The 23,427-nt window shown below is 32.9% G+C and overlaps 4 protein-coding genes across 4 annotated transcripts; 3 read left to right on the forward strand and 1 right to left on the reverse strand.

Moving 5' to 3' along the window:
* Positions 1–622: 622 nt before the first annotated feature.
* On the forward strand, positions 623–6,711 carry LOC102626148 (shaggy-related protein kinase eta-like). The gene is made up of 12 exons (XM_006468929.4): positions 623–893; positions 2,242–2,334; positions 2,599–2,658; positions 2,747–3,019; positions 3,106–3,180; positions 3,257–3,313; positions 4,245–4,385; positions 4,551–4,601; positions 4,681–4,776; positions 5,286–5,369; positions 5,650–5,751; positions 6,167–6,711. Exons 1-12 carry the CDS (start codon positions 762–764, stop codon positions 6,260–6,262), a joined length of 1,260 nt encoding a protein of 419 aa, XP_006468992.2. The 5' UTR covers positions 623–761; the 3' UTR covers positions 6,263–6,711.
* Positions 6,712–8,905: 2,194 nt separating this feature from the next.
* LOC102625863 (aspartate aminotransferase, mitochondrial) lies at positions 8,906–14,641 on the reverse strand. The gene is made up of 10 exons (XM_006468928.4): positions 14,279–14,641; positions 13,887–13,972; positions 11,755–11,961; positions 11,479–11,584; positions 11,218–11,322; positions 10,952–11,124; positions 10,388–10,547; positions 9,568–9,663; positions 9,366–9,460; positions 8,906–9,264 (listed from the first exon to the last, which is right to left on the reverse strand). The coding sequence occupies exons 1-10, from the start codon at positions 14,450–14,452 to the stop codon at positions 9,192–9,194; spliced, it is 1,275 nt and encodes a 424-aa protein (XP_006468991.2). The 5' UTR covers positions 14,453–14,641; the 3' UTR covers positions 8,906–9,191.
* A 3,288-nt stretch (positions 14,642–17,929) lies between these two features.
* Positions 17,930–19,000, forward strand: LOC102625576 (glycine-rich protein A3-like). Its single transcript, XM_006468927.4, has 2 exons — positions 17,930–18,066; positions 18,375–19,000. Exons 1-2 carry the CDS (start codon positions 17,992–17,994, stop codon positions 18,804–18,806), a joined length of 507 nt encoding a protein of 168 aa, XP_006468990.2. The 5' UTR covers positions 17,930–17,991; the 3' UTR covers positions 18,807–19,000.
* Positions 19,001–20,875: 1,875 nt separating this feature from the next.
* On the forward strand, positions 20,876–21,610 carry LOC102625310 (glycine-rich protein A3-like). Its single transcript, XM_006468926.4, has 2 exons — positions 20,876–21,165; positions 21,274–21,610. The coding sequence occupies exons 1-2, from the start codon at positions 20,970–20,972 to the stop codon at positions 21,435–21,437; spliced, it is 360 nt and encodes a 119-aa protein (XP_006468989.2). The 5' UTR covers positions 20,876–20,969; the 3' UTR covers positions 21,438–21,610.
* Positions 21,611–23,427: the final 1,817 nt, after the last annotated feature.

The raw sequence follows: 23,427 nt of genomic DNA on the forward strand, positions 1-23,427 counted from the left end.
AACTCTTAAGAATCTTTATATTATCTATTGTCTAGTATTAGTATATAATTATAAATTCAGTATTTTTATTTTTTTAATTTATTAGTTAACAATCGCTTAAGTGAATTTTGTTAAGAAGAAGATGAGTTAATGAGAGGATTCTAATTAATTTTAGTGAAGGTCTATTCATTATTAATGTGCTTGTTTTACAAAATCTATCAATGAATCGACAAAAACATGTCATAGGAAAGACATACCTTATCTTAGCAATTGAATGGTATTAATGAAGCGGATAATGCATTAAATATATTAAATAACAATTGTAACTATTTGATAATTGACACCATATTTAATGGATAATATGATTAACTCCACACACACCACTAAAACAAATTAACAAAAAATTTAAAACAACTCTTGGCCTCTTGGGCAACAACAATACAATTAGACGGTAGGCATGCTCGTACGACACCAACTAAAATAATGAATGAATATTCGGACGTAATATTATTATTTAAAACATAAAAAGAAAGAAAAAAAAAGGTGATTGGAGCGTGATTCACACTGCCACGAACAATCGCGTGGGTCTAAGTAGAAAGTAAGCTGTCTTGTGTTTTTTAATGTATCCAAACCAAAACCAAAACCAAAACAGAAATAGAGACAGAAGAGAGAGAAAGTAAAGCAAAGCGAAAAAGAAAGAAAAGAGGGGAGAGAGAGGGAGAGAGAGAGTGAGTGTATGTGTATTGAATTGAGAGTTTGAAGCTGTAGCAGCTGTAACCCACATGGCTTCAATGCCCTTGGGGCCTCAGCCTCAGCCACCGCCGCCACCACAAGCACAAGCCCCACCATCGCAGCAACCGCACTTCGACAATGACCTGCTGAAACGACACCGTCCGGATATGGACTCCGACAAGGTCTCCTCTCTGTGTTGCTGCTTCTTTTGCTTAGTAGTATATGGTAGTAGCTTCGTTTTAGATCTAGCTTAGTTGAAATTAGCTTTGTTTTAGCTTATATTCTATTTGATCTGCGATCCCACTCACTTTCCGGTTGGTTTTACTGTTTTTTTCCCCATATTATTCTGAAGTGTTGTTACGCACTGTTCATTTATTTATTCTAGTTTTTATAGGGATGGATAAAATACTTTAACAAAGTAAAAGAAGGGAGAATAAAATTGGATTTTTTTAATTTAAATTTAGATTTTGGTAGAGAAAGAAGAGAGGTATGTTGAATTTTGCTTGAATTTTAAGGTTAATAAGCTTAAAAATCTTTGCATTTTGGGTTTTCTCAGCTACCCACAGGTGCATTAAGATTTTTCTCTATTTTTGGTACACCCATTTCTTTTTTTACTTTTTATTAGTTTGATTTTATATTAGATTTTTGGGTCTGTCGCAATCTTTTGTTTTTGGTCCCAGATAGATGTTTTGGATTTGTGTTTCAAGAGTTGTAAATTCTTTTGTGAAACTTTTTGCTTCTTTTTCTTTCGCTTTACGTAGAGTGTTCTTAAATCTGCTGTAGTTTGCTTCATCTAGTGAGTGTTCTTCGATTCTCTTGTGAATAGTTTCTTGTTTTAAATGCTAACTTTTCGATGCATGTGATTCTTTCTTGTAACTTGTGGTCTTTGTTTGTTGCTTTTCCTATACTTAAAAATAGCACTTCATGATCTTTGTGGCTGCCTTATAATCTGCATTCTGAGGACATCTTTTACTTCCACATTGTGGTTGATTTTCTTTTCTCATCTTGTGGTTAATTTAATTTTTTTAAGTATTAACACGTTCTAATCAGTTCTCATTTTGTTTGCTTGTTTGTTGTTTTGTGCTTTTAACTGTTGCTAATTGAATTATTAATTTGATCATCGTCGATTGCTTTTTTGTCGCTTTCAACAAAGACATCAAGTGTTATCATAACCCCAGTTCAAAAAGGCAAGTCACCATAATTTCACGGATAATGATGCCTGTATCTGACTTTGCATGGATTACAAGTGGATATGGTAGCTTCTAAAATACAATTAATTCCATGAACAATTGGTTAACAGGATGCCGTGTGCATTATAAACATGTTCTTGTACTGGGTTTATAGTTAATTAAGATGGAATCTACTTTATTGCCCAATTATTGTGAGTTACAAGTGGCTGTGGCCACATTTTTGCTTCAACAAGCGTCCTACATGCAACAAATATCGAAACAAGTGTCCTAGTTATCACATGCTTAAGTAGCCCGTTGCAAGTGCCTTTGTTAATTCTTTTTTTGTTTCTGCGAATTGCAGGAAATGTCAGCTGCAGTTATTCAGGGGAATGATGCTGTCACTGGCCACATCATTTCTACCACAATTGGAGGCAAAAATGGCGAACCCAAGCAGGTGAGTGCATGGTCTTTGTTCAAGGATGTCTAAAGCAAAGTTTCATTTTTTCTAACTGGTCATTGTGTCATGCTGCTCTTATTTAGTTCAAGCGGTAACTTTTCTTGAAAATTGATCAATCTTATATCCCGATTATTGTTTTGCTAATATATTATTCCCTTTTTGTGCCTAACAGGTGATTTTTTCTATATATATCACTATACCTTGATGTATCAGAGCTTTGAGTCATTGTTTAATTAATGTATGGGTGTTTGTTTCTTGCAGACGATCAGTTACATGGCAGAGCGTGTTGTTGGTACTGGATCATTCGGTATCGTTTTTCAGGTATTAGCTGCAAACATATTTATTTAATAACAACTAAGGTTCCGTCTATTCTTCTACCCATTATGTCTCTGATTTCAACCGTATTTAGGCAAAATGCTTGGAAACTGGAGAGACAGTGGCTATAAAAAAGGTCTTGCAAGACAGGCGGTATAAAAATCGTGAACTGCAGTTAATGCGTTTGATGGATCACCCGAATGTGATTTCCCTTAAGCATTGTTTCTTCTCCACAACAAGTAAAGATGAGCTTTTTTTGAATTTGGTTATGGAATATGTTCCTGAGACTATGTACCGGGTGCTGAAGCATTACAGCAGTATGAACCAGAGGATGCCCCTCATCTATGTAAAACTGTATACATATCAAGTATGTTTTATTTTCCTCACTTACTTTTTTGAAATTGCCTTTCGTTTTTACAAATCCTGATTATTGTAATAGAAAACGTGTCTCAGATCTTTAGGGGCTTGGCATATATTCATACAGTTCCTGGGGTCTGCCATAGGGATGTGAAGCCTCAAAACCTCTTGGTACGTTACTCTTTATACATAGCTATTCTATGAGTTTCTGCTTTCAGAACCTAATGCACCAACATATTTTATGTAGGTTGATCCACTCACCCACCAGGTTAAGCTTTGTGATTTTGGGAGCGCAAAAGTTCTGGTAGGTGCATCCCCTTGTCATTTTCATTTAAGTTCTTTCAAGTGTTGCCCATGTTAGAAACCCCATAGGGATCTCCTGACAAGTCAGTCATGACCATATATTCATTAAAAAGTTCTGGTATAAGCATTTCTGAGTTGTCACTGCCTAATAAAATGGAGAATAACACAGTTTATTCCGTTCATCCCTAAAACAGGCTAATGCTGTTTTATGGAGAGCATCATGGTCTAAATTCAGTTTTAGATAATGAGAAAGAAGTCATCATCTTTCACCTATGGTTTTGTTGGATGTATGCATGAGTATGTTAGTAGTAAATCACATGTCAGTGTAGAATTAGTCCAGTAAAGGATAGGCTAGGTTTGATTGAGCTTTTGGGTTGAAGATGGTATCCAATTTGTGTAAGGTCCTGGTGCAAAGACTATAAATTTCTCCTTTTATGTTAAGATGTGCGAATGGTTTGGCTTTTTGGGTGACCACAGCTTTAGCGGCATACTCCATGGCAAGTGGTGACATCAGTAGCCTTGTGGCACCCAAGTTAGTAGAAGGTGATGAGCTCCCGTTGTTTCCCTATCCTGTTGTAGAGCTACAAGTCAATGGTTGTCAGCTTTGAGTTCCTGGTTGATTGCTTGTACGCTTGATACTGTGAAGGTCCCCGTACATGGGTGCATTTATTAAATATTCACATATGGAGAGTAGATACAATGGATATATGTGTATGGGCAGCAAACCCCTGACTAAAGAGTAAACTGGGAAACTTGTACGTGAAATGAAATGGTCCTTGACCATTGAGCTTAAGCTTTTTGACAAATAGGAATAAGATAGTAGTGCTTTAAACATTATTATTGCATTTTAATGAAGTTATTAGTATTACCCCAGCCGGAGGGTATTCTGTGGTACATTTTCTGATGAATTTGTCTCATTTCCTGGATATCAGGTCAAGGGCGAAGCTAATATATCGTACATATGCTCTCGATATTACCGAGCTCCAGAACTGATTTTTGGTGCAACAGAGTATACTACATCGATTGATATTTGGTCAGCTGGTTGTGTTCTTGCCGAGCTGCTTCTAGGCCAGGTTAGTAATATAAGTAGCTATTCAAACTTAAAAAATTTTGTATTGCCTACAGTTTTCTCAATTATATGTGAAGCTTTTCTCAATTATATGTGAAGCTATGTGCTCAGTTTATATGTGTTGCTTGTACATTTTTTACTTCTAATTATTTCAATTCTTTTTTCATAGCCATTATTTCCAGGGGAAAATGCAGTTGACCAACTAGTAGAGATTATTAAGGTGAGCAACATTATCTATGCCAAAACCATTTACCAAGGTTTATTCTGCTCAAATAATCATGAGATCATGTGTGAGTTAGGTTCTTGGTACTCCTACTCGGGAAGAAATTCGATGCATGAATCCAAATTATACGGATTTTAGATTTCCTCAGATTAAGGCTCATCCTTGGCACAAGGTATACTCTTAACCGCTTTCTTTCCCTGATAAAATTGCTTAATGGTTTTCTAGAAATGATTTTCATTTCAAGAACAAGATAATGAATGGCATTGGATTTTTTATTTACAGGAGTTTCTACTTCACAAAGTTGTTTAGTGTTATAAGTATGGACATGGTCCAAGAAATTGGGTTTTGTACAAGAACAGGCACCCGTACCCACACGTGCCACTCTTTTATCATTCTACTTTCTAGACATGAGTGAATTTACTGTCCTCAACTTTGAGTCTCTTGATTTCTGAAAGCATTTAGATTTTTTTTTGTGTGTGTATGTGTGTATTTTATATATATATATATATATATATTCATTTTTTGGTTATATATTATATTCATTTTTGTATATATATCTAAAAATTTCGGTTAGATAGTGTTTGTTTCTTGGTTAACGAGTCAAATTATAATTGTTGAATGGAGATTTTGTTTCAGTATTTCTTTCTACTTGTATATTTACTGCAACATTCCTTAATTCAGGTTTTCCACAAGCGAATGCCTCCGGAAGCAATTGACCTTGCATCAAGGCTTCTTCAATATTCACCTAGTCTCCGCTGTACTGCGGTGAGTTGGACTTTGTCATCTACTAATGGAGATTAAACGTTTGTGCTCACTTAAAAGCCCATTTTCAAATGAATTTTTTTCTATCTTTTTCACTTGGTAAAAAACAATTCCTACCTTCAAGTGTGACATCTTCTACTCTGGGTGTCAGCTGCCATTTCCTCATCTATCCATTATGACAATTTGAAACAGTTGAATTGTTATTATTGTTATCATTTTTTCTTTATTTTTATTTTTGTAGGTGATTACTATTTTTCTTAATAGCCTTGTTTTCTTATTGTAGCTTGAGGCATGTGCACATCCTTTCTTTGATGAGCTTCGTGAACCTAATGCCCGCCTTCCAAATGGTCGCCCCTTTCCTCCGCTTTTTAACTTTAAACAGGAAGTATGTATCCACTTTGTTAATTAAAGATTATGAACCACTCAATGTTAGCGGTACAATCCTTGTGTATATTTCATCATGCTTTAGATGACATAGCATTACATTGTTGACACACTCAAGGGCAGTGTCTGATTACTGCTGCCTCACCTTAAAATAGTACATGGGATATTCCATTGATGTGGAGAATCTGAGCCTTTGTTTTTGTAATGTCATCATCAGAATGTCAATCAAGATTTGACATTTATGTGCTATCAAAGCCATTGATTTAATTGCACGCCATTCACATGCCTTTCATGCTAATTTAGTATCATTTAGCCCGTCATAGATAAATTACTCTGCTATATATACATTGAAGATGTTTTGGGAGAAGTTTCCTTATTTTTCTACCTGATCAATTCTATTCGCATTCTGATTACAGTTAGCTGGAGCTTCACCTGAACTGATCAACAGGCTGATACCAGAGCATGTGAGGCGGCAAACAGGTCTTAGCATGCCACATTCAGCTGGCACGTAAATATGGTGACATGAAACAAGTATCAAGAATGCCATTGGTGGAGGGAAGTGAATGAAAGAACCTTCCTGGTCAACATATATTCAACATTTTGGCCTAGTTGGTGGATCTTCGCACCGTGCAAAGATGTATGCATATACTGGCTTTTGTGCAAAGATGTATGCATATACTGGCTTTTTGGCTTAACCTTGAAGTTGATGATTCTGTCTACTATGTCGATCATGCTATTTCCCTACTTTTTTGTACATTGTTTTGAGTGCAAGGATTCTGAAAAGCTAGGAGTATAAGAAAAGGTGACTGTATTTATGTCTAGCTAGGTAGGAGTTGCAAATCCCAGCAAGAGCTCAAGGGCTCAGTACTGTAGTAGTTTGGCTTGCTTTCTTGCTTGAACTTGGTGTTATTTTCACATTATGTCCATGCTGATCTTCAAATGGAAACTAGATTTCGCTATTGATCCCTTTCTTTCCTGTTATTTTGGCCGGTTCACTTTCTCTGCACTTTAGAGCTTCGTAGATTTAACTAGTTCGGAAAAGGATTAATCAATTGAAAATGTAACAAGAACTCTTAGTACCTAATTGTTTCATTACATCCTTATTCTTATATTCGCTCCCAAGTCTGAACCTGTCCAACAAGATGTTGAGTGTTGACTGAAAGCAACTAATACTATCAAACACTAATGGACAGAAATTAATTAATGGGAAACATGATCAAGCTTTAGTGTTTGAATCAGGATGCAGCGCTGCAGCAGGTTTCGGTGGCGGTGCCCAAGGCCAAGGGTGTACAGGCCAATTGATGGATGGCATTGGTGGGAGTGTTCCCCATGGGCAAGGCCATGGACGACCTGGAGCTGACGGTTTGAGGTGGTGGCACCAAAGGCCATCGGCCGTCGCCGCCCCATGGCATGCCCCAAGGGTGGAACCCAAACCATGATAGATCTTGGCCATAAGCTAAATTTGATGATGCTGATGCAGCCTCATTTCTACCTGCGACTGCTAGCACTTGACTGCAAACAACAAACGACAACAAACAAAATGAAAATGGCTTTTGCTCCTTTCATTGCTGCTCAGATCTAATTAAAACTCACACTCACTCACTAATTAAAACAAGGCTTCAAGTGCTCTCAGCAGTCAGCACCGTAGCTTGACAGCTTTATATAGGACTAACAAAAGAAAAGATGGACACCAACATAAGTTTCGCTAAGTTATCCTTCGATTTAATTTAACATTTTTCGAATTGGTATGGGATGACTTTACTTCAAACGGTAGCTTAATCTTTCCAAAATAGTTGTAAAAGAGTTATTTGTTTTTAACATTTGGTGTTTTTCACGAAACTTGAACTCTCGAACTCGTCTTCCTGCGTGCGATAAATCATATAATAAATTGCATATACGGTATAGATTAATTATCTGCGGTTCATGAATCGTACGATTATCCTGTTAGGCCATTTTTGGATGCTATGATTAATTTTAGGATTAAATATTTATTTCATATTTGGCAAGCATAGTTGGATTGGATTAAGGGGACTAAATTTGAATTTAATCCTAAAATCATGGGATTAATAATACTAATTTATACATGGATTTAGATGGGTTGAGATTTAAAGAAAAAAAATTGTCCATTCATGAGACTTTTATTTATATCAGTTTTTTAATTTACACCTAATATTAATTAATTAATTGAATTTTTTTTATTTATGATTTACTCTTTTTTTTTATTATCTATGATCTTATTAAATTGGAACCTTTACTTCTACTTACTCTCAAGATTAAAATTCATTACTGTATATTTAATAATTTATCAATAAAATTAACCATTTAATAATTTATTGCATTATTTGATTGTACTAGATTTAATAATCACTAATATAATATTAAAAATAATCATGAAAATTAATTGTACCACTAATTAATTGATCTTATATAATATTTTTGATATTTGATAAAAGTTAATTAAATATTAAGATTGTTTTATGTATTGTTATTTGATTATTATATTATGACTACCCAATAACTTATTTACAATATATTTAATTTTCTTATTAATTACTTTTTAAATTTATTTTAATTATGATTATAAAATTTCATGAATAATTGATATTTATTTTTAAATATCAACTTAAATGCTATTTAATATTATCTAAATATAATTTAAAATATTCTAATATGGTATAAAACTATAATATAATCCAACTTAATCCAATCAACTTAATCTAATCTAATTCTAATAAATAGTCCAATCCAACTTTGTGTGCCAAAATGTAGCCTAAAAGTATAAAACAAAAATAAAAATAAAATTTTTTTTAAGATGAACCTCAATGATAACTTTATTAATTAAAAGAAAAAACTGGAGGAGCCGTAAACTAATCAAGACTTGCGAATAAACTAAGAACAAGCCAACAATTCAAAGAAAGGTGAACTAAACTCGTGCATCAACGCACCAAATGCAAGAACCAATTATTAATGTGTTGGAATTAAAATCAGTCCTTTGATTATAATTATCAAGTATTTTGGGTCTCATCATTTAGTTTTATGCATGATACATGCCATTTTCTAAAGGAATCAATAAAAATAACATTTCGAGCAAAATTTCCTATTTCTGCGCATACAATAACGTTTTTAACTTCTCTTAAGTCTCAAAGCCTCATAAGTAACTGCAAAAATTTTGCCCCGGTATCATAGATAGTAGCGACCAGAAGTTTATTATACAAGAATGAGATAATTCAAAGGCTCTCTCCTCCCTCCTAAACAAAACAAACTTAAAAAGAGGGAAAGCAGCTCCTGTGAAAGAGCAAAAATAAATTATGTCCGTTATAATTGTCCTTCCCCCAGTCATGAAGGGAATGGCAAGAATATTTCAAAAATTTATTGTATTGCATTGTGCCCCTGTGTATATATGGCTGCCTACAAAATTGATATGCAACTTTTATAAACAAACTAAGTAGATTTTGTGACCTCATGAACAGCGTTTGCAAGAAATCCGACATTGCCTGTAGTTACTCCGGCCATGCTGCATAATATGGTATAAAAATTAGCAAATATGAATTTGCAGATGCATGCATGTAGTTGGGTATCACACATGATTGTAAAAGTTGTAGCTGGATATCATACCTGATACGACCATTTCGCGTCATGTAGATGTGATATTCATTGGTTAGACGATCCACCTGTTCGGGTGTCAACCCACTATAGCAAAACATACCAATCTGTTCGCAAGAGCCAGCATTTTCATTAACACACAAACAAATGAAACCTGTCAAAGATAAGTTTGGCAAATGAAATTGAATGATGGATTTGCCAAATTTTGCCATACCTGATTAGTTATGTGTTTCCATGATAAGGGTGATCCCAATTCCTCGAGGTTTTCTCGAAGCGCAGTTCGCATTCCAATGATGCGATCTGCCATGCCCTGAAAGAGTTAATTGTTAATGATGGATTCTTTTCTCAGCATTGTTAATTCAGGAGATGCTAAAAGAGAAAAGAAGACTATAATAATATTAAAGCCTGTTCAACTATAGTAGCAGTATAAACTCAAAACTACGATGTATGCTCCCTTTATTTTCTATTCGTTGGGAGGTAAGAACCTTTGCAACTACAAAGAGTCAAGGCATTCACCTCCAGGACAATCAAGCTACAAGAAAACAATTCCAGGAAGAGATAATAAATGATTTCTTGAAATAATTTTGATGGTCTGTAATTTCATCCATAGTCGGCAATCTACAAGGAAAATTCCACTCTAGGTAAGAACAACATCTACACAATTGCGGAAGTGTTTGCACAAATTTCAGTTTTTCTTGCTTAAACTGGATCCCTCCAAATATGGGTATAAATTGTAGCAGCCCATCTAAGTTCTAGTAATTAATCACATTAACTCTAGACCTGCAAGGTTGCATGACAAGGGATATTCCTTATGCTCTATTATATTAAAGTTTTAAAGTGAAAGCCTTCATGATATACATAATTTTTACCCTCCAGCCTAGCCCACAGAATCACCGGCAAGGCATGCGTTTGCACTTACATTGTGCTCATGTTTACTCATCTGCTTATACATGCAAATTTGAAGACTACTTCATGTATTAAAACCAAATATAAATGAAATAAATAACAAAAGAAGCCAATGAATAATAAATTACCTGAACTTCCTTGAGCCATAATTTCTTCAATTCTGCATCTCCAAGGATGGTTGAGACTATGAGTGCACCATGAACAGGAGGATTGCTGTACATGGGCCTGGCAAGCTGCTGCAACTGACTTTTAACAGCCACTGCTTGCTTTTCATCTTCACATAGCACACTGAAATGATTAGCACAGCATCAATGAGAAATTAGAAGAGTTGTTGCTTTAAGAGTTCATTAAATGAAATAAAACTCCTAACTCCATTGCTGTGTTCCTAAGTTTTGACTTCCAGGGAAAACCAGCTGTTCATCAGGTATGCATGGCCATCTTATTTTCAGAGGAAATTCGGAAGTATAATGTCAAAATTAATAACCAGCAATCACATTAAGAACATAAAATTCTATCATATGAAAAATCAGGTTTGCACAATTGCAATTGGTATTGGTAAACCCATGTCCACCCTCCAGCTAATCCAAAAAAATGCCAAACCAATTTTTTTAAGCCAACTGTTGTAAAAATGCTTCACAACATGAAGACATGCAATTGATCCAAATGATCAACAAATAATAAGAAGACAATACCTAAGGCATCCTACTCTTTGGCCATAGAGTCCCATATTTTTTGCATATGACTGGGCTAATCCAAGTAGGTGACCATCCTTGAGAAAAATTCGGATGGCCTTGGCATCTCTCTCCGGATCACCACTGGCAAAACCCTGATACGCCATGTCAAAGAATGGGAAGTGACCTTTTGCCTGAAAATGAACATATTATTATATACAAGGCAAATTAGTCAGTATCACAGTATAAAATTAGATGAAATGTAATACTAGGCAACAAGTATTTACCTTAATTTGGTATGAGATCTCTTTCCATTGTTCCTCTGAAGGATCCACTCCAGTGGGATTGTGAGCACAAGCATGAAGTAGAAAGAATGAACCATTTGGTGCATTCTAAGAGGAATATAAACAGAAAACAAACAACAGAATGTCAGCATTGTGGATTTAACATAAAATGGAAAAAGAAATGGAACCCTAAAAACAAAAAGAAGAAAATGACTAATGGTTGTGTAAAAAAACCAGTTCTGAAACTAGAATGGCCATACTTACCTTAATGTCATCCATCAGTGCTGCAAAATCTAAACCCTTAGTCCCAGGGTGATAGTAATGAAAAGTCCTTTGAGTGACATGGGCATCTCTCCAGATGTTATGGTGGCTGTTAAAATTTCATGTTGGAACTTAGAGGACATTTCAAATTAAAGAAAATAGGAGGAAGAAACAGCAAACTTCTGACTACATAATTAAATTTTCAAAAGTTAAAAAAATAGAAACAAATATCAAATATTTGACTGTGAAGGGATAGAGCAAGGGAGCAACAGTACTCACTTGGACCATGTTGGGACAGGTATGTAGATTTGAGAATCAGGATGAAAACGCTTCTGAAAGTCTGCAAAAAGTCGGCATGCACCAGTCCCTGAGAGAGATTGTACAGCTGCTATCCTTTTATCCTTGATGAACTCAGAATTATCTCCATAGGCGAGCTTCAGAGTTTCCTCCACCATTTTCACACTCCCTCCCATAGGAAGATACTCCCTGAACCAAAATATTCATAATTTGGAAACCGAAATTATAATATTAATAAGAGGAGGATAAAAATTTCAAAGCAACCCTATCCAATTACTTATACAACCAGCTCAACCGTCCTTCAAGAAGGGCAGGAAAAGGCAGAAAAAGGAAGGGAGGGGTAATGAATAGAAGTAACAGAAGTTCTATGCTCACACAAACTCACACTTATAAGGAAGCTAGGAGAGATTAGGGCAGTGGTAATTTGCACTTAGTGTAGTTTGCCCAAAAAGAAGAGAAATGTGTACAAATGTATTTCCCTCGTTGAAGGTGTTCTTAATCTCCTAGAATTAAATTTCCAAAAATGAACTCATTGCCCTTTGACATATCACAGCTTCTAGGGGCATATGGTAGGGATATATTTTACATTCCTGGAACTTGGCAACTGTATTTTGGAGAAGCTGAGACATTCACATGGAGTAAAGAACAAATTACTTAACAAAGTAGAAGTAAGAAAATGCAAGACAAAAGATATTAAGAAACCGAAAAAATGGAAACTGCACATCATAAGATATTACAGTCAATACGATCCTTTCACAGTAATGTGCCACAGTCCAGACGAGTTGAAAAAAATCATTTTTTAAAGACGGCATATTTAAATTGTTCTGAATCTTGGTTTATCGTATGGACTATTTGTTTCATGGAGTTGGATTTCAAAACCATATCCATTTCTGTCCAAAGAAAAGCAGCAATGTGAACTGCAGAGTATAAAAACATAAGACTACTAGCTTCATCAAGGTATATCAGACATAAAAGCCCATAATTGAACTCGGTTGTAAGTCAAATAAGTATTGGTTTATTTAACCTACCTCCCTTATTCTACTAAAATAAAGCAAAAAATAAACATTTACTGCAAAAAATTCACATATTTTCTTTTTCCTAATAAGAGCCGACAGTAGTGACAAACCTTCTAAATTTCATGCAACTCAACGTGTGTTTGGGTTTGCTTTTTAATATTTTACAAAAGTATCAAAAAGAAATTCTTTCCAGAAATGCACGAAGTGCTCCTTCACAAGTGCTTTTAAAACAAAAAAGGGCTTTAGAAAAGCATCTACCAAATGTTAGTCCAAAACAAATGAATGCCCATTTTGAATGGCCGATAGAATTTTTTATATAAAAAGCTCTTTTAATTTGTACAGTGTCATTTTGTTGTAACTAGAGAAGAGCTAGTTAAGAAAATTTTACATCTACCGAAAGAAGCTGAAGTTAAAGGTCTATGGGAGAAGACATTAGCAACTCCTCCCCCCCCCCCTTGTGTGACAGTGTGAGTATGCTTTTTTTTTTCCCTTTTGAGCCTTGTGTGAGTTTGGTAAATAGCTTAAAATACACTTATTTTATTTTATTCCAATCATGAAAAAATTATCTAACTATAGAGTTTTTGCCAAAAGCTACTATTGACAACCAAGCAAGCAATAATTTTTCGGTCAAAAGCTCTACTAGTAGAAGTTCTACTTGAGGAAGCTAAATGAAAAAAATTATGTTTTTGAACTTGGCCAAAAGCACTTTTATTTAATTCACCTAGACGCTATAAAAGATTCAAACGCTATCTTGGAAGCCATAACCACACTGCCACAAATCCTAACTAGTTTTGACCCCAAAAAGGGAATCTTATATCACCAACAGGCCATGATGTTTCAAAGCACACAATAATAGAAGACAACAGAAAGGAATCGAATACGTTAGTGGAGTTATAAAGGTGGTACTTTAAATTGAACCAAGCAGAAAAGTAGGGGAAAAAAAGGAAAAAAAAATCATACACACAAATCTTATTGCTACATGTAAAGCGAAAAAGAACAGAATAAATATTTATCGGTTGATAAAAAGTCTTGCAAAATAGTAATATACTATTTTTATTTTTGACAACAAAAAAATATAAAGTACAAAAAATAGCTCACATGTTGGCGGTTCCAGCAATTCTCCGCTCTGCTTCTCTGACGCATTCAAGAACAACTGGCTTTCCATTATCATCTCGATAAGCTCCCTTAATCACCATTAATCAAAAGCCAACAGATAAATGATTTTATTAATTTAAAATACTAAAAGAAAATGAATAAACAAAACAAAACATGCCAAGTGTCAACCAAAATGATAGCTACGGAATGGATGATTAATAGAATAAATAAATAATCTCCTGTTTGGCTACAGAGAAAATTATAGGAGAGAACATAAATTGAAGTTCCTACAGGGATCTACTTTTCTACTCATCTGCGATCGCCAGCTGAGCTCAGAATTTGTGTTCCTTTTTTTTCTATATAAATTTACAGCTGAAATTGAGAGAGGAACTTACGACTCCAACATTGACTTTATCAGGACTGGGATCTGCCAAGAAAGCTTCAGTGACGCCGAGAATCGGATCCTTAGGAGCGGGCTCCACGTTCCGCCACCACGACGACATCCATCTAGCTCCTAAAACAGAGCTCCGACACGAGACCCGCTCCGATATCAAGCTCCGCATCGCCATGTAAATGAATTGGATTTTTCTTCTTCTTTCGCTCTAATCTTAAAAGAATAAGCGATGAAAGATTTTGGTAATATACTTGGCTTTGAGGATGTGCCAACTGCCAAGTCAGGTGTTTATTGGGCGGCGTTCCAAGTTGTTGCAACAGACCTCGAATTGCGTGACTATCACCTTCTTTTCATTTCATTTCCTTGGGTCCGCCTATGTTGCAACAGTTGCAACATACAATAACTTTTGTCGTTTTGTATTTATTACATTACAACACCTTATATTTTTTGTAAAATTTAATAGGAACTAAAAGTTATAAACTTTTACATATAAATCTATTTTTAGAATAAAATGACATTTGAAAAGAATTTTAATTTATTATTGTTATTATTAATATCATTATTATTATATAAGATTATTTCTATTAAATTTTATTATTTTAATTATTATTATTTATGATTATTACTGTCATTATTATTATTAAAATTTATTACTTTTATTATTTTAATTATTATTATACCGTAATTAATTCATTATTATTAATATTTATCATGTTATGATTAAAATTAATGTTATTATTAAAATATATTAACTTTTTTACTTTAATTATTTTAATTGTTTTAATTATTGTTGTTATTATTTTAATTAATAATAATATTATTAAAACTTATTAATATTTTTTATTATTTTAATTATTATCATTATTAATATTATTATTTCAGTTAATTTTGTTGTTGTTGTTATTATTATTATTGTTAAATTTTATTAATTTTTTGTTTTAATTAACATTATTGTCATAATTGTTATTTTTAGTTTTATTATTATTATTATTATTATTGTTTTAATTATAATATATACAAATAATATTAGGGACACAATTAACAAAGGGCATTTTAATAACTTATAATAGTTTATTCCAATTATAAAATAAAGTAAACATATTAATGAGAATGTTGTTCATTCCGATTCCGATTCCTTATTACGATTCTATCTCATTTTGATTCTTATTTAATAAACGTACCATTAGAATGTGCTTAGAACATAATATTGTATATTGTTATAATATTGTTCACATTAATTTATTACTTACCTATGTTTGGAAGTTTTAAAAATTAGATTGTGGTCAATTATATAATTCACTACAATGTGCTAAATTTTGTCTTAATAGAAACGTTAAATATATTTAAATTATATTTTTATTTTTACTATAATAATTATAATATTATTTTATTATATCATATTATATTTATATATTAATAATTAATATAATAATAATAATTAAATATAATTTTTAATAAATTTACATAATGAGAGTAGATTTAGAAATGATAGTAATAATTAAAAAATATGAAACATTTATGAATTTGTGGAATAAATAAATGTATTTATCTTTATGAAGTTAGGATGCAAACATAAGCTTTATTTTATATTTAACAAGTTGTGGCTCTTATAAACTAGTATTGAATCATGCATTGTAATTGCATAATATCAATAACAAAAGTCCTCTTAAATTTCCTAGTTCTTAGAGCATCATCAAAAGATTCTTCAAATAAGATTTTATTATTTATTTGAAGAGCCACATTAATATTTAAAGATCCAAAAGACACTCCAATTAAAATTCTTCAAATAAGAATTGATTCTCTCTCTTCAAATTTAGAGAGTTAATTTCTCCCTCTTCAATTTGTATTTTATTACTTTTTATTGAAGAAAGAGAGAGAAGTGCTTTAATTGCTATTGGCTTTTCCTTTAAAAAAATAATAATTTGATTAAAATAATATTAATTTATTTCTATTTGAAGAGTTTTTTGAAGAATATCATATTTTTTTACCCTTCTATTTGCCACATAAGTAAGCAAATAGGTATTTAAAAAGTAAAATTTATAGAGGCTTTTGAAGATGCTCTTATTCATATCATTTAACAACTAAGCCAATAAATAAAATAATAATAATTATATTTTTTCCTGACATTTCAGAAAACAAGAGGGATTGCAATGAAAATAACCTAAATAAATACACTCTGCCGTTGGATTTGCTTTTACCATTCTTATCTTGGATCCAATGGTTAAATTACAAAATGACAAAAAAAGTGGTATGTTGCAACTGTTGCAACATAGGCGGACCCCATTTTCCTTCTTGTTATTATTTTTCATTTTTCACAACTGTCTTTGTTGGACCATTCATCTTTCTTTTTTATTTTAACGGCTTCGAGTTTTTGACAATTTCTGTTCAGAGTTGCCTGCGTACGCGCCCGTCGCTCCACAGCGCGTGAATGCCATTTCCTCTCTTGTTTTTGTTTTTTTTTTTTCCATTTTCACGTTAATATTCAAAGATGTCAACCACTAATTATGGATAAATTTATATTAAAGGTTAATTTTTGAGCAGTGACATCCAAATTTTTATCTGAACTATTATGTTTTTATTAAATGATGAATTTATAATTAGTAAAATTATAATTAGATTATCCAATGAATAGATATTACATTTAGATAATAAAAAAATCAAGGAATGGGGATAAATAAGTATAATTGTCATTTAACAAAACTGATAGGGGTAGAAAAGTCAGTTGATTATTGGTATCTAGTTGCTTGCTTTCCCAAAAGGATATTTAAATTATTTTTTATGCTAATTGGTTCATTTTTCGAGGGGTGATACAAGAGGTTTAGAATTTGAATTCCATTTCTCTTTCTTTTGGAATAATTGTTATCATTCGTGTTGTTTATTAAAAAAAAATTATTTATAAACACAGTGGATCCAAATAAGAAATTGACTTATTCATAATAGTTGAAATATTTAAAAACAACTTTAAAGATATAAAAAAATAGTATATTGTATGATTATAATCACGGCTCACACGAATAATTTTCATTAAATACAATTGAATTTTTTTTTTAATTTTATATAAATTAAAGGTTTTGTTTCCTAACATTATACAGATACAAGCTCCATATATAAGCTAATAAAAACTGTTAAGGACAAAATCACCAAAAGTAACAATTAAGTAATATATAAATAAATAATGTCGGCTATGTGGCGATAGTTAATAATGCGAAGTCAATTTATATAGAAAAGCTTCCAGAAAACAATTCGTATGTGTAACATTATTATAATTCTACAGCCTAACCACCATTAAATAATTTGATTTTCTTAATTTTTATAAACTTTATGATAATGTATAATGACATCATAATTGATAAAACGGATAACTCAATTGCCTAATCACTTAGAATAATATATTAGGGGCATAATTCGTAATTTCGATGTGGCATATTAACTTGTAAGATTATGCCTAAACACGAATTATTGAAGATTGATACCCTATCAATAATTGTTCGAGATTCGAGAATAAAAGCAAAGTCTTATCATCATAAAATTCGATTAAAAAATATTTTTTATCTTTTTTTTTTTTTTAATAAATCATTCATATACAGTTCGTACAATCATATTCTCTCCAGAGCACGTGCGGTGGCTCTTGCAACAGATGTTAAGACAATTGTAATTTGTAGAGATTCTCATATTCCATGTCAGGTCGAGAATTGCCTATAAAAGCTAAAACCAATGAGCTTTTTAGGTACCTCTGTCTTTAATTTGCTCTCGTCGTGTGTAGAACTTTCGGGTATCACATTACTGAAGGTTAGCTTTCTATCTCGTTTAATTACTTCCTATAATTATCACTATCTATATGTTTAATATTTTGGTGAAGTTGAATAAGAGCATTAATAATACGAGGGTGCAGTGCAGTAAACTCATTTGGGTACAATCAATCATCTATTACTATTATTATCATTTTTTAACTCTTAAACTTTAATACTTTTAAGTGATTCAATGTTGATTTTGGATTTAGTAATGATATTTTTTTATTAATTGGAACCTGTATTTGTTATGCATGATGTGTGTGTATGAATCTAATCAGTTTATAATATCTTTATTGCGGAAACCAGTTATATTTGCTGACGACTATGGGAGGTGACAAAGGGCTGTTTGGCTTTGGCGGTCCTGGATATGGATCGTGTCCTCAAGGACAGAGCTATCCTCCATCGGGAGCAGCTTATCCGCCACAGAGCTACCCGCCAAGTGGCTACTCAGCTGGGTACCCGCCAAGTGGCTACTCAGCAGGGTACCCGCCAAGTGGCTACTCATCAGCAGGGTACGCGGCTTATCCTCAACAAGGCGGGTACCCCGTCACCAGTTACCCTGCCGGCCCATCCCCTCCAAGTACTGGCTATTCTCATCATGGTGGATTCGGGGGTTCCTATGGCACCCACCATGCGGCTCCCCACGGGCACTACGGTAGCCATGGAAAGAACAAGGGTGGCTTCGGCCATGGCCACAGCCACGGCTACGGAGGAGGAAAGTTGAAGAAGTGGAAGTGAAGATCCGATTACCTGTACCTTGAATAATATTCATACATCTTTATGATGTTTGTGTTTAAGTTACTTTTAAACTATAAGTGCTTTCTGGCTTCTTGTATCTAATAAGAAATGTGCTCTCAATAAATAAATGAAACACCTGGGGGTCTGTGGAGGAATGCATACTTGTCTTCCATAGTATTTTCCAGATTAATATACATATACGCATTCTGTGTTTGTCTTTTAATTAATCCATCTCATTCCTTAGGTGCCAAAAATCCAATTCTTATGAGCAAATTTTTTTCCAATATTTTATCTACAAAAATGATTATTATTTTTAGATTTTAAATCCATTTCATTAACAATATTAAATCTTTTGATAATTTGTTTCTCTAACAAGAAGTATTGATTGGTCTCGATTTCTTTTTCATTAATTGAAGTTAATTTAATTTTTGGGTAAATACTCGTTTAATCATTATGTTTTGACTTAAGAACTCATTTAATCCCTATATTTTAAAAAAATCCCAAGACACTCCTAATATTAAGTATATCATGTTCTTACCCTTAATTTTTCTTTCATTTTACAATAATCACCTTGTAACAATATTCTTGGGGAAAATAATGAAAAAATGTTAATTAAAGAAATAAAATTTATGTAAATTTTATCTTATTTATTTACTTTTAGGATTAATTTGGTCAATTAAATTTTTATATATAATTATTAGTAAGACTGTTGCAAAGATATTGAACATTACTTCAAATAGGCTGATATTAATTTATTTATAAATAGTTATTAGTAAGATTGTTATAAAGGTACAAAAAAATACTAGCTCTGTCATATTGATATCTATTGATTAATTTACTAAAAAATAATTATTGGTCAATTTGCTAATTAACTTTTGTTTTATAGATAACATAATTAATTTTAAAAATATTGTTGGTAGGGTATTATTGTAAAAATAAAAGAAAAAATAAGAATAAGAATGTAACATATTTAATAACATGAGTAAATTGAGATATTTTTTAAAATATATAAACTAAATGAATACTTAAGTCAAAATATATAAGCTAAACAAATAGTTACCCTTGATTTTTCAACCAAAACAAAAACTTTCCTTCTAGTTTAGAAATAACAACTAATAATTATTCTAATCAATCTCACTTTAGGAGTAATCTTGGTATCAAATAATTTCTTTTATACTTGTGAAATCAAAACATCTTTAGCAAAAGGTAACGTTATCTTGTGAAGTTGGTATCTCAAATTTGCATCACAAAAACCCAAAAAAAAAAAAATCACTTTAGTTTAATATATCAAATATAGTGATTCATTTTTAAAATATATATATGCACAATTGGTCACTGTAATAATTAAAAAGTCAATTTAATAACATTATTGCCGACAAAAATATGCGAAAAAAACAAATTGTATATTAAAGATTTGGTTCACATTAATGAGTGCTTCATGAAATCAATCCAAAAAAATAGTTGTCAGAAAAATTGAATTAAGTGTTTATTTAGTATGGTTTATATAATAATTATAAATGTTAATTTAATCCCCTAAATTCTTTTTAAAATTTTTCTTGTTGTTTGTTTTTTTTAGTAGAGTTTTTGAAGATTAAATAAATTATTTTGTCTCTACTAGCAAAAGCTTGAATTTTGAGTTTTTTAAATTAAAAGTTGAAAAACTTTTTTAAAATATAAAAATATTTAAAATATTTCATAATCTTATTTCATTTTCTCATAATATAACTTTAAATAACTTGTTTGTTAAAGTAATTTTATAATTTTTAATAAAAAACGCTCATTGACAACTAAATAACTAATTTTTTTTTTATAACAACTCTATTTGTAAAAACTCTAATTAAATAAATTGTATATAAAAAGTTATATTAAACGGAAGAGATTCTTTCAATTTTTTTTAATATATCATAAAGAATCCTCCAATTAAATTTTTTATTCTTTCTCCAACGAACAAAATGTTTGCGGCTGATTGCTCTTGCAAATTGCAACACATGTTAATCCAAAATATTCTCTTCACAGTTCACACGCAGGATCAAAAGTTGAAAAGATTGCTTATAAAAAGAAGCGTTTATATTAACTTGAGTATCCTCCCTCGCTACCTTCTTGTTTAGAATTGTTTCACACACAGCACAAGGGTAGCTTTCTATATATCATCAGAAAATTAACATGGGAGACAGGAGGCACTTCTCATACGGAGATCCAGGTTATGGATATCCTCCTCCGGCACAGTACTATCCTCCTCCACCAGGAGCAGCTTATCCGCCGCAAGGTTACCCTCCGCAGGGATATGGATATTCTCCAGTTGCCGGGTACCCGCCATCTGGTTACAGTACCGGCCTGTATGCTCCACCTCATCATTCAGGTTTGAATCTGCAGATACATTTTGATTTGAATGTTAATTCGCGTTATTGTTTATTAATTTCTGAAGCTGTTGACTTATTTATACATTTATGGTACGTTTTTATATTAGGATATGGTGGCGTAGGGGGACTGTTAGCCGGGGCTGCTTCTGCTTATGGTACTCACCACATGTCACACCATGGGTACGGCGGCCACCATCACGGCAAGTTCAAGCATGGAAAGCACTACGGTGGCTTCAGGCATGGAAAGCATGGAGGAAAGAAGTGGAAGTAAACTTCTAAATTTGTACCAATTCAACCTATCGCTACAAACGCTTCCCTATTAATTCCTCTTGGATTGAATAATCCATATACATTTATATGTGTATGATGGCTGTGCCTTCTGGCATATGTTGTATTTTTCTAAATAAGATCATCCGGGCTAGGTATTGCAAAGTTTTCTTGTTATCAGTTTGTTTCCATTCTTCATGTTTGTGCATGCGGTATAGCTGCGTGATGATTTAGTTGGGGCATCATCTTATCTGGTGCCAAATTAAAAACCCAATTCACGGATGATAGTAATTAATTAACAGAATCAAATTATGGTCAAGTAAGTAATAATCTGTGTCTTGGATCACAGACAGGTCGCTAAAATATGCTACAGAAATCTTTACTGAGAATGCCGCCGCGCGTAACTTGGCGATTCATAAGCATGGCTTGCAAAACAGAACAGCTCTCTTAAGAGGACAACGTACGTATACACGTATTAATTAGATGAAGATTTTTTCTTTTTTTCTTTTTTTGATAACGTAACAATTCCTGATCGATAGAACTGATATTCTTTTTGAGCTGTTTACTAAAACAGATTAAAAAAGTTATACATTGTTCCTCATTCCTGAACCACACAGCTGCACGCGAAGGCAAAAAGCTTCAGGATAGATTCGATTATATGCCAGTGCGCGCTTTTAAGACTGAAGATCACGAAGGAATGAATTCCTTTGGCATGAGATCCCAATTGTAGTGGGAAAAAAAGTTGGTATCACTGCTTGAGAAAGCAAGATGCTCTTGCCCTAGCTTATCATTCACAGTGGCTTCCAATTAGGACCAACATAATATTAAAGTAGCTTGATATATAATTATGTATAATTGATTCACATTCTCATTTTCCTACCAATAATGATGGGTACAAACTCTTGCCGATACATTTGTGTATAAACTGACGTCAATATTGGCTGGATGTTCTTCTCATGAGCTCACTTTATTAATTTCATTGAATTGTGTACTCTATCTAACTTATAGTTCTTAAACACATGTTTATACAGAATTCAAATCATTAGTTTATTATTATTAGAATAATACTTTACATTTTCATTTTTTTTATTAACTAATACTAGAAAATCCAAAATTCCAATGATTTTGATAATTTATCTATAACTGTCACTTCGTAGAAGCTATTAATTACCTGTTAATATGGCTCGTTTGAGACTACTTTTGAAGGCTTAAAAATGATTTTGAAAAGTTAAAAGTTAAATTTTAGTGTTTATTAATTTTTGGAAAATTATCACTCATATACCTTTTAATTTATTTTGTTATTAAGCATATTACAACACTTTTATACTGTGTGTTAGGTAAATAAGAGCACCAGCTCGACCATGCCATCATCCCCACCCCGGGGTGGATCACCTCAGTCGAACGGTACGAGCAGAACACTGATAATGAGCCTTCTACAAACATGAGCCGACCAGAGACGAGTATCAGCCAGAGGAATATACCGACCAGAGACATATACCGAGCCGATACCCATCCCCCAAAGAGCGGGAACACGATCTCACAGAATCACGACAGTTGCGCTTTTCCCAGAATAGTTGAGGGAGACGCGGGATCTCACGTTTGCCCACAATGTAGCAGTTAGAGTTCCATGAGGGGCTACCACTACCCGAAAAAGGGGGGATGAAGGGTGAACGGAAACGTGGGACAGCGGCTATAAAAGAGGAAGAAATCGATGAAGAAAGTGGATAGAAAAATTGAGAGAAGGGAAAACTCTGTCAAATTGAAACCATACCATTTTCAATACAAATTGTGAGCCCATCATAAGTAATTTATCGAATCTTAATAATACCGTTTTCCCGTAAACACCTTGTGCTAACTTAGGCATCGGAGGGTTTACGCCGGCAAAACCACCGGCGTCTCTGATCCACTTTTGTGAACGCAGGCTTAGTGGGAGAAGGAAGGATAATTCCAACTTCGGTGACTAGAGCGATCGTCGAAGCAAGAAGAAATTGACA

The sequence above is a fragment of the Citrus sinensis genome, chromosome 2, assembly GCF_022201045.2.
Source record: "Citrus sinensis cultivar Valencia sweet orange chromosome 2, DVS_A1.0, whole genome shotgun sequence".
Lineage (NCBI taxonomy): Eukaryota > Viridiplantae > Streptophyta > Magnoliopsida > Sapindales > Rutaceae > Citrus > Citrus sinensis.